Source organism: Salvia miltiorrhiza, chromosome 8, assembly GCF_028751815.1.
Source record: "Salvia miltiorrhiza cultivar Shanhuang (shh) chromosome 8, IMPLAD_Smil_shh, whole genome shotgun sequence".
Lineage (NCBI taxonomy): Eukaryota > Viridiplantae > Streptophyta > Magnoliopsida > Lamiales > Lamiaceae > Salvia > Salvia miltiorrhiza.
The window spans coordinates 30,081,611-30,094,024 of record NC_080394.1 but is presented as its reverse complement, the minus strand read 5'-3'; the positions used below and the strand labels follow the sequence as shown (position 1 = coordinate 30,094,024).

Sequence of the window (12,414 nt, the reverse complement as noted above, 5' to 3'; positions counted from 1 at the left end):
TGTTACGCTCTCCTAATTTTTAAGTTGTAAATTGGGTTTTTTTCTTTTGAAAATTAGGCTTTACATTTTGTTTTAGAGTTTTTTTTTTAAGAGTTGAATTTGTTTGATTTCGTTTTTATTTTATTTTATTTTTGACGGAATTTCGTTTTTATTTTGTATTGCATACTTTCACTTGTGAGATATTTATACTCTATATTTGTATTTTAATAAATGGTGTGTGAAACAATTAAAAATTTTGAGTTTGGATGAGAAATTTTTATGTAGAGACTGTTTAGTTATTTGAGATTAATTTTGTCATATCAACGTGGGTTTACCTTGCCTTTTAAACCATGTTTATCGGTCTCATTTAAGAGACATGGTCACTGCCATGTCATTAAAAATGGGGAAAAGGAAAATAAGAATTAAAAGTGCGAATTGGAGGTGGTCGACCTCGGCAAAAAACCGACCTCCCTTGGTCTCTCTCTCCCCTTATCTCATCCATTGAGGTGGTGACACTTGTCAACATATAATTGGTTCAGTAGATTTTATTTAGATAATTGATAAAAACTATTATATCTTTTATATAAAATATTAAAAATAATAATAATTATACCAAAATTTATATTTTTTTTCGTTCTCTTTAAATAGAGACCACTCTTGCTATATTTCAACACACCTTCAAGTTCTTCTATTTCCATTCTCTACATATAACATCTAGTGTTTCTTTCTCTATTTTTCAATGGATCGAGGCAATAATTCTTTCTTCAACTCTCAAAATTTCAACCCCTCCCAAGACTATTATCCAAATCTTGCTGATATTACAAGCTCCAATGAATTCCCAGAGTTTGATTATGCTATGAATTCAGAATTCTCGCAGAATCCTACTGATTCTCCTATTTCTGAATATCACCAAACCTCTGAAAATTTTTCTGAAAATTTTTCTGCAAACCCTTCCAACAATGCGCAAAGTTTGACTGATATAGAAGATATATCACTAATGTCTGCTTGGTGCTTTGTTAGTAACAATCCAATTGTTGGCACTAACCGAAATAGTAAGTCGTTTTGGAAAACTGTTGCAGATATGTATGAGCAAAGTCGAGCAGATAATCCAGAAATTGGAGGTCGAAGGAGCGTGGAATCATTGAGGAACCGTTACAAACGCCTCAACAAAAATGTAACTCTGTGGGTTGATGCATACAAGAAAGCATATGAGCGACGAGCAAGCGGTCAGTCCAAAGAGGATATCGAGAAAGCAGCTCAAGCAATTTACGGTAAACCAAAGTTTACTCACCATGAGGTGTTTGAAAAAGTTAATCTTCAAAAAATGGCCTCCAGTTCTAATATTGGTGCTTCAAATTCTAGCGATGATGAAGCATGTGAACAAAGCGTTGCCGAACATAATCGCCAACTTGATCGCATCATTGAGAATGTGGTAATCCAGGCCGCAAGTCTATCTGTACAACCTACCAATCATGTCGTTAGAGCAAGGAGACGGTATATTGAAAGAAGACATGAGATAGGTCATGAAGGTGTGTTCGAGCAGTACTTTTCAGAACATCCAATCTATCCCCCAGAATATTTTCGAACAAGGTTTCGCATGCGAAAGCCTTTGTTCGAACGTATAATGAACAAGCTCGTCGCCACCGATAGATATTTTCAACAACACCCTGATGCAGCTGGCCGTCTTGGTATGTCTCCAATTCAAAAATGTACTGCAGCCATGAGGGTGTTGGCATATGGCACTTCAGCCGATTTGCATGACGAATACTTACGAATGAGCGCCCAAGTCATTCGTAAATCAGTCATCAAATTTGTTGAAGGTGTCATTTCCAATTTCGGAGCTGAGTACCTCAGAAAGCCAACTGAAGAAGATATGGCAGCTCTTCTTCATATTGGAGAACGACGAGGGTTCCCAGGCATGATGGGCAGTATTGACTGTATGCATTGGGAATGGAAAAATTGCCCTACTGCATGGGCAGGGCAATATGCAGGACGAAGCGGTACGCCAACAATTATTCTGGAAGCAGTTGCATCACAAGACCTATGGATCTGGCATGCATTTTTTGGAACCCCAGGTTCAAGAAATGATATTAATGTACTTGATCAATCGCCTGTTTTTGATGATATCTTGGAAGGTCGAGCACCTAAGGTCAATTATATCGTTAATGGTCGCGAAAGAAATATGGGATATTATCTCACTGATGGTATATATCCTCAATGGGCGGCATTTATCAAATCTATTCCTGCTCCACAACTTCGAAATCATCAGTTGTTTGCTCAACATCAAGAGGCTGCACGAAAAGATGTTGAGCGAGCATTTGGAGTTTTACAAGCGCGTTTTGCTTTTATTAAGCAGCCATGTCTTATTTGGGATCGTGATATTATGGGAAAAATAATGATTGCTTGCATCATCATGCATAATATGATAGTGGAGGATGAAAGAATCAATTACCTTAACTATCATGATCCTACAGAATTCATCGAAGATCGACTAAGACAGAATGCTCGTCGAAGTGAAGATGGAGAGGAAACTAATGATTTCGTATACTCTACGAATATGATTGCAAGCCTAGCGAGCTATATGAGAACTAGGTCCCAACTTCGCAATAGAGAAGATCACAGCTCTCTATTACATGACTTGATTGAGCATATATGGCAAAAGTTTGGAGATGATAATTAAATGCGTAGTATGTATTGTTTTTTTTTTCTATTTCGAGTTTGGATTGTTGTAATTTATATTTTTAGTTTGTCGTAATTTTAATTTTTATTAGTTTGTTATTTTTTGTATTTTAGTTTTTTATAATATTTTAATTTATATTTAATATTATTAAAATTATTACGAATAAAAATAATTATAAAATTATGTTGTGGTTGGGTGGTCATTGATAAATGAACAAAAATAGAGGTGGTTGGGATGGGATGAATATTAGTGATGTGGAAGAGATAAAAATTAATTAAATACTGGTTGAATGGTTGAGTGGTTGGATGGTTGCTGATAAACATGATCTTAGGCGTGGAAAATATTTAGCTGACCGATGTCGATATTATTGGGATAATCAAACAAACTTTTTCCATGTCAGCCAAATCTGACGCGCCAGTTCAAAGGTCAAAAAGATTTGGTTGGTCGATGTAGGGGTGAAAATGTTGTGGCATGTGTGAATTCATATTTATCTTCTATTTGAATCGTGTGTGTTTGTATAGTGAAAATGTGTCTATGTTATATATATTCCTAATGTAAGGGTACAATGGTCTTTTCAGCTCTATGGGCGGAGAAGTGAATTTGTCATTTCAAGTCCACTGCGCCTTATGTTGAGGGGCAACCTCGTTATTCCAAACTTCAAGTGTTTTGCATTGGATAGTAATGGCAACTAACATCATATCTTTTTGTAATATAATTCAGTTATAAGATCCTTTCGAGAGCTATTGAAAAGCCTCCACGGGTTACTGTTGGTAGCGACTTCTTTGTCATTTTATAATTGGGGTCTATCATCTCTGATTTGGATTGTTAGTATTGCGTTGTACTTTCAGAATGGTGCCCCTTAGATCCACTTCGAGTTGAAATGACGGGCCCAAAAAAATTTATCCTACATTTACATAAAGGCCAAATTTAGGAGCCTAAAAAAACTTTGGGCTCTATCTTTAGTCATCACATAAGGGGAAACTTTATTTGCACTTGAAATGACGCGGACCTAAATATAGACCAACATTTTTTTCCCTAATGATTACAACAATAAACAACTAGCTTTATAATATTATGTCTTGTACAAATTGATTTATATTATTCACATACTAGAGTAGATATCCATCTCAACTAACTGATATCAAATGGTTGGTTAAAAAAAATAATTTTTTTAATGGCCGTAAAGGCTCAATGCATTTTCTCTTTGTACAACAATGTCGTCGCTCATCCCCGGCCTGAAGGTAAGTTTTTTTTGTTTTTTTTTTCCCAGTTCCAGAATTTATCTTTGACTCTTTGTATCTTTTTTGCTGAATCCTGATTGATTTGTATGGTTATTTGAGTATGAGCATTACTAATAGTGGTAGACTGTAAAGTAATATAGATCAAGTTAATGCGTTGTAGATCAATTCACTATCATTAGAGGCATACATCGTGCATCTGAATGCGCCGCAATGTGCTTCTCTTAACAGCTTGTCATATAATGTCGAAAAGTGTACTTTTTGATTGGTACTGCTAATATATTATGAAAATAGATTAATTGGCTTTATGAATATCAATACGACCCAAACTTTCTTGAGTTTATTGAGTAGTGTGTGTTTGGTTATACTATTTGATTTGATGAATTTGATATTCTGAGTGATATAGAATTAATTGAGCTTGTTAGTTTCATGCTATCTTGATTCTTGAATATCTTCAGTATCTAGAGCTCTGATTGTGACTTGTGAGCTATGTTTTGGTTGATTCCAGTAATTTAAAATCAAATGAATTTAAATCATGTAATTTCAAACTTAGTTGAATGTAGTAAATAAGTTGACATCGGCAACTTATATTTGCTTTCATTTTGAAGTAGAGTTTGATAGAACTATATCCTTGACTTGTGATTTATGTGAAAAAAAAGGAAGGATTTTTATGGATTAGTGTTGTGGAATGGGAAATCACAATTCAGTGTGGTGTTCATGGTTTGATTTGAATAAATCAAACCTATTCATGCCATTGGTTCGTCCTATGGTCATATCACAGTTCTTCTAACATGAAAAGTGGACCAGAATTTCACCCCTTCTAGACACCATCACACAAATTATTTGCTTGTGATCAGGCCTCGAACTGTTACTCTAGGTTTTCTTTGATATTGGAGTAGTCTATGCTTATGTATCGAACCTCTTGTTTTTCTCAAATAGATAGAGAATATCCAAAATGAATCACAATCAATCACACACCAAGCTAACAAGCTAGTGGAGATGTTCCTAGTCAAACAAGCCAAAGTGCCTTACCCTGAATCCGTTTCTTTGTTGTTGATGTTGGACTTTAGACTTTTGTTACTTTATGTTTTATGTTATGTTTGTTGGTGGAGTTTAGACTAATTTCATTAGACTTTTATATGGATTGAAAGTAATTGACTTATTATTGTGACTTTTGGTTGTAATATGTGTTAGTTTGTTTAATTTTATTGTCGTTAATTGTTTCCTAGGTTGGGAATTCATTTATTATAGGTGTTCTTTTTTAAAAAAAATATATAAAAATACAAGTCTATATAAAAAAAATCTAAATAATCACAAGTCATTAGTTGGTGGAGTGGATAAGACCTTACCCTTTCTTTCAAAGGGCAAGAGTTTGAATCCTATTGCCAACATTCTAAAAATTCGAAATTTTTGAATTTCATAAGCTAGCTCAATTAAACCGGTGAATTAACCATTTTTTTTGAACAAATTGAGAAATTATGTATTAATCGGTTAATTCGGTTAACCGAACCGGACCGATTAATCGGTTAACCGAAGTATTAACCGATTAGAAAATTGCGCCTTATTCGGTTCAGGTTAACCGGTTAATCGATTCGGTTAAAATCGAACCGGACCGGTTAACAGCCCTAATTTCAACGAATGGTTCAGATTTCTTCTTTCTTCTCTCTATAATGGAGTTTTCATGCTGAAACAGACCATATATATATATATATATATATATATATATATATAGGGGAGCGCTCCAGTGAGACCCCCTATTTTTCGTGTAACATGAGTACAATGAATAAGACATATAATACTAATGAACAAAACGTATATCTAATGAACAAGATGTATATATTGATGAATTTTTTTAAAAAAAAATTCGTAATGAATAAGACATATATACTGATGAACATGGATGTATATATTGATGAACAATGCAGTATATAGTGATGAATAACAAAATTTAAAATATTCTGCTCCCTCCAGGATTCGAACCCTGCGAAAAAAAATCACCCTCCAGATACAATATCAGTCATAGGATTGATAAAATAAACGCACCAGATCGTGCCCTAGATCTCACTAAAATTAGGGGGTCTCATTGGAGCGGCCCCCTATATATATACATATATATATATATATATATATATATATATATATATATATATATGTGTGTGTGTGTGTGAGAGAGAGAGAGAGAGTGAGATAATTATAACATTATAAAAAATATAATAAAAGAATTATGACATTCTATAATAATTGACAATTAAAAAAGAAAAATATAAAGTAACATAATATACATACATAATGGAAAATTCTTGATATTCAAAAAGTAATACTTCACAAATTTATAAAACCAAAATTTTAAATGGAGATCATTATTCCACCACAACTACAATTCACACTGCAGTTGTAAACTAATAAAATAATTTGTTTTCTAATTGATATTCATATTCAATAAATGTTCGATTCGAATTCAAATACAAATATTCGATTCAATCTAATTAATATTCAAATATAAATACAAAATCACGATATTCAACTTAATTTAATCATTTAGAATTCTAATCGAGTTCCGTCCCCAAATTCCCCGACTTTAAGATAAAAACCTTGTTTAGACTCCCTACAGCGCTTCTGATCCTTTGATAGCCAGAGGAGAGATCCTTGAAATCAAAATATTGTTTTCTACTTTTGAACAAGTGAAATTTAATTGGATAAATAAGATTACCAATTCTATTACTGATCAATTAACCAAATACACAAAAACTTGTGTACAATCGCTTGCAGCGGACAACCGGATTGTACCCTGACCTGAACTCACATCCTGACTTAAATTGTATAAATGACACTATTCGGTTATACAAATGACACTGTCTATAATTGACAATATCCAGTTATATACAAATGACAGTGTCTATAACTGACACTATTCTATTATACAAATCACTCAATGACATTTTAAAATGTTATAGTGTCATTTGTATAAGCGAATAATGTCAATTATAGGCAGTGTCATTTGTATAACCGAATAATGTTATTTACATGGTTCAGATTAGGATGCAGGTTCAGATTATAATGCAAATCAAGATGCGGGTCAAGATGCAATCTAGTTATACGGTACAATTGGTTGTACTCAAGACCAACTCAACTAAATATGTTTTAGGTCAGTTTGTTTGTGATGGTTATATTGAGATTCTTGACTTGATGCTACTTCAAATAAAGTTTTTATTTATAAATGAATTGTTCCATAATATCTAAAAGAAATATAATGTCAAATCTATCTATTATACTAAAGGCAAGTTTTCTTCCAAAACTTTCCCGCCAAAAAACATCTCATCTGCAATTTTTCACTTTTTATCTTCCTTTTAGGCATTCGAAAAGTTCATCCATTCAATTTTTCACGTTTTGTTTAAAAAGCTTCACACTGACATAACAATTTCCATTAAATAATTTTTTGAGGTATTAAAAAAGGCTATGATTTTGTTATGAATTCCAAAAGTTTCACAAGATTTAAAACTCAAATATTAATGTTGGAGATTCATCTCTATATATAGAACGTGAATCAAAACAAATTTTTCATTTTTGTTGTTCCTGATTAGGGATGGCAGTGGATCTTGGACCCGGTCCAGATCCGTGGATCCAGATCCGTTTTTACGGATCTGAATCTCAATTTTTTGGACCCGACGGATCTGGATCTGGATCTGGATCTCAGTTTTGAAAACGGATCTGGATCTGGATCTTGAAATTTTAGATCCGGATCCGGCCCAGATCCGACCCGTGGATCCGTTTTATTTTATATATATATATATTTTATATTTTATATTTAGTTTACTAATAATATTAACTAAATTAAAAATAATAAATAAATTATATTTAAAATAATAAAAACTAAAAGTAATTAGATAAAAGTATTTTGTGTTATATTTTTCATGATGGAAATTAGATGTTGTTGATTTTGTGAAATTTTTTTAATTTAATTTTAAAATAGTAGATCCATGGATCTGGATCCGTGGACCCGCGGATCTGACGGGTCTGGATCTGGATCTAGTATATGAAAACGGATCTGGATCTGGTATTGGCCAGACCCGGTCCAGATCCGGTCCGTTGCCATCCATATTCCTGATTCACTTAGTTTTTCTGTGCATGCATATTAATGGTGTTTTTTTTTTCTATATTTGCAATTCAACGTTGAAGATTTGTTTGAAACAAGCACTAAAGATTTGTATGGCAACATGTACTTCCAACACAGCTTCAGTTTTGAACCTGCTCGGAGTAAACAAGTATTAGCCGAGCATTTTTCTGCTACACCAACGCATCTTTTGGAAATAAAACCTTTAGGAAATAATTTAACAGCTTGCTGCTCAAGGTCGAACAAAATCAGTAAATATTAACAGCTTGCTTCATTCATCAGTAAATATATATTATAAACTAAAAATCAAGGTTGATTTTGCTTCCATGCGTGTTTAATTTAATATACAAATATGCAGAGAGAATGAACAAATTCAGAAAATGATTGAAAATAAATTAAAAAAAAACCTACCTACTGCTGCGGAGTATCAAACAGAGGTGGTGGCTGGAGGGATGCTGACTAGCGGCGAGGGCAGAGGAGTGATTGGATGCGCGTCGCGGTGGGAAGGAGGCGCATCGAGGCGAAGCTGTCGGCGACTGGAGGCGCTGTGAGAGCGGATGTGAACTGAAATTAGGGGATTTTGCCGTTCTTCTATTCTATATTTTTGTTCTACGAAATGAAATTAGGGCCACACGATAATTGCTGAATAGGGCATTTTTTTTTGTCTAATATTTAATTATTAGACATTTAGACTATAATATCCTTTTATCTAATTATCTACTTAAATATATAGATTTATCCTATATATATAAATTTTGCATTATACTTGGATCAATTTCATTATGATAGTTTAGGAATGAATGAAATATTTGTATATTTTACATACCACCTTAAAAATCAATGATAAGATTTTTGAATCAAATTAAAAAAAAAAAGTCTTAATAACCTATCTGAATTAAGATTTAATAAATATATCAAATTGATATTTAAAGATTTTGGTTACTTTATGTTGGGTTAATTGAAAAATTAGACATAAAGTTTAAAACAAATTTTAGAAATTAATTGTTAATTTATGGGCCTTGAAATATTGATTATATTTTAAGCCATCAAGTTGTATTGATGATGGCTCAACAACTAATACTTTTGAGTAATAAAATTTTATTTTATAATGTTGTGTGATTTTTATATATATGTATTTTTTTATAGGTTATCCATAACATATTTTGATTTCAAATTGATTGATTCCCAATTTACTGTAATGATGTACTCCCTCCGTCCATCAAAGATATGCCACAATTTTCTTTTTTGTCTGTCCACAAAAAATATGCCACATCCATTTTTAGTAATAGAGTCCACACAATTCCACTCACATTTAAAGTAGGACTCTTACTCCACTACCAACTTCACTCACATTTTATTAAAATCCGTGGCGAAAGTAAAGTGACATATCTTTGGTGGACGGAAGGAGTATAATAATTTTTGTATTTTAATATTGCTAGGTAAATATTGAATGGCTCAAATGGATTGATATTCGATGATAACAGGATAATATTATTATAAGTATTTGATATAATCTAATTAATATTATATCGCCAAAAAGAAATGGATGCAACCGTGTATATATATTTTCAAAAATGTCACATTTCATTATTTATTTAATTGAGATAATAATATTTAAAAAAATTATAGTATTTATTAATAGCATAATTTTAAATTTACAATAGATATATTACGTGCATCGCACGGGAGACATACTAGTTATATTCTATTGGCGTGCTTTTAGTCCAACAAAACATATCCAAGTCAGCAGGCACGGTCGGCTCTATTATCCAAACCCAACTTTTCCGTGTTGACCTTTCTCATAATGATTTTCTATTGAGTTAATTGTAGTTTATGGCCTGAACTTTTGAGCCATTTGTAAATATGGCCCGAACTTTAAAAAATACAAAAAAATAACCTGAATTTTGAATTCATTTGTAAAAATAGCCCGAACTTTAAAAATAACAGAAAAATGGCATGAACTTTGTAGTCATTTGTAAAAATGGCCTGAACTTTAGAGTCATTTATAAAAATGGCATGAACTTAAAAAAAATACAAAAAATGATATGAACTTTGAAGTCATTTGTAAAAATAGCCAAACTTTAAAGTCATTTGTAAAAATAACACGAATTTAAAAAAAATACAAAAATAATTTGAACTTTGAAAATTTGTAAAAATGGTCTGAACTTAAAAAAAAAATCGTATTGTTAATAATATTTTACGAGAGAAAAATTATTTGTACGAGATTAAAATTCTTATGATAAGAGAATTAATTATCATACTTTATTATAGATATTCCAAGTGAATTTATAATTTTTATATAATTTTCACGTCAATGTCGAACTTTCCACGTTATCATAATTCGAATCCGAAAGTATAAGCTCATGCCATTTTTATACATTTGATAAAAACTGAGTCATTTTTTGTATTAATAAAGTTCGTGCCGTTTTTACAAATGACTTCAAAGTTCATGTCATTTTTTTGTATTTTTTAAAGTTAGTGTCATTTTTACAAATGACTCCAAAGTTTGGGCCATTTTTACAAATGATTTCAAAGTTCATGCTATTTTTTTGTATTTTTCAAAGTTCAGGCTATTTTTACAAATGATTTCAAAGTTTAATCTATTTTTTTTTATATTTTTTAAAGTTCGAGTCATATTTACAAATGACTCTAAAGTTCAGGTCATAAACTACAATTAACCCCTTTTCTATTAGATTATCTTTAAATGTGTGATAAAAAACGATGATAAATCTTACCCCACATTTTTAACGATTATTAATTATTTATTTCTTCATTTAATGACTCAAATCCAAAACGATCAAATATTTCATGTGCTCGACATTGTTTGAAAATATGAATATCCTGATGGTTGTAAAAATTATAATGTTGAGTAACTTTTAGTGAAATTATTAAAGAAATAAATGCGAACAAACTTTCCAATTTCCTTATTTCCCATTATTAGCAAAATACACGTATAGCAACCCTATATTTTTTTTCTTTTTATCATTTATATTCTGAAAAAATGAGTTATTTAGGTCTGCCTAAATACACGAGTGTTGATCTTATTCTGATTTTTTCAAAAAAAATATAATTTATCAAAAAATACATAACTGTATAACATTAGCAAAACTTTATGTTGTTTTTCTTTATGATATTTAATCAAATATGTGGTTGGTCTCCAACAACTTTTATGCTAATGAAGATCCGCTTAAGGATGAAGTGTCTTTTTCGCCGGCAAGGGAGGCGGGTGAGGCTGCTCTGGGGCAGATAGCACAACTTTCTGCAGAAAGGAATATTGGGACACTTGACAATTTTCAGTCATCTCCCATTGCACGACAGAAGAAGGCGGATAACTCTATTGAAGGGAGGCAGTCTGGGAATGAATTGATTGAGAAGAGGCATTCTGGGAAAGAGTTGGTTCAGCCACACGGAGGTCAGCAGCTGGGACATTCCTCGGAACAGGAGGGCGGTCTGTATAGAGTATCAGACAGTGAAGAGGAGATCGATGAGGTGCTTATAATGGATGCTGCTCCGGGAGAGTTGGGAGAGAGCTCTTTGAGCGCTAAAGAGAACGATGTGATGGCTCTTGAAACCAAATTGGCTATAAAAGAAACGATGTTGGAGACCAATATAAAAGTGCAGCGAGCTCAGGAAATGCTCCAGAACAGCAACAGTAGCAATCCTGATCTGGCTTTGATAACTCGCGGCCGAGGGCGTCCAAAGGGGACTACCAAGAAGGGGAAGGTTCATGATTCATCTATTAAGCACAGACTCAGGCGTATAATCAAGAATGGTATGTCTTCGGATTTCCAAAAAGCTCCTGGCCGTGCTACTGGCGCCGTTCTTGACACTCCGTTGCCGGTGGAGTTCTTGAATAAAGTGCAGAAGGCTCAGTCTGGAGGGGCGATTTTGCAAAACTTTGTGATTCACTCATCTTCCGACGCAGCCCAAACTATGTCGGCAGTGGTCTCTAGAAAAAAGAAAAATTGGGGAGATATGTTGGACGACGAGGGTGATGAAGACGAGGACGCCTCCTCTTAGTTTTCGTTTTCTTTGTTTCGACTTCCCATGGTCCTTTGCGAGTGTTTTCACGTGGTTTTTATTTTTGCTTTTTGACGGATCCTTTGAGATTCGCCCCTTTGTTAGCATTTGTGCTTTCAAGGGTTTTTTAGTCCTTTTTCCCTCTATTTTTTTCTTTATTTTTTAATAAAATTTCTATTTCAGCTCCAACAACTTTTATGTGAATTTTTTAACGAACAACTCAACTCAATAACACAAAAAAGTCCAAACATTTAGTCCATTTTTGAGATGTTATGTCATTTCAATTTAAATATAATTCAAAATTATGATAAATTTTATCTTATTTTGTATATTTGTCCATTTTTCATCGTAGTGACATGACATAAATATACTCGTTTGACATGAAT

The 12,414-nt window shown here is 32.7% G+C and overlaps 1 protein-coding gene and 1 long non-coding RNA gene across 2 annotated transcripts; one reads left to right on the top strand and one right to left on the bottom strand.

Moving 5' to 3' along the window:
• The first annotated feature begins 42 nt into the window (after nt 1-42).
• LOC130997597 (uncharacterized) lies at nt 43-2,853 on the top strand. Its single transcript, XM_057922965.1, has one exon. The coding sequence runs from the start codon at nt 719-721 to the stop codon at nt 2,657-2,659; it is 1,941 nt and encodes a 646-aa protein (XP_057778948.1). The 5' UTR covers nt 43-718; the 3' UTR covers nt 2,660-2,853.
• A 4,395-nt stretch (nt 2,854-7,248) lies between these two features.
• On the bottom strand, nt 7,249-8,629 carry LOC130997596 (uncharacterized). Its single transcript, XR_009093130.1, has 2 exons — nt 8,420-8,629; nt 7,249-8,142 (listed from the first exon to the last, which is right to left on the bottom strand). It is a non-coding gene; the product is annotated as an uncharacterized LOC130997596 (long non-coding RNA).
• Between the last annotated feature and the right edge of the window lie 3,785 nt (nt 8,630-12,414).

What these genes read in the sequence shown, in the direction of transcription:
- LOC130997597 (XM_057922965.1), top strand. Translation starts at nt 719, where the DNA reads ATGGATCGAGGCAATAATTCTTTCTTCAACTCTCAAAATTTCAACCCC.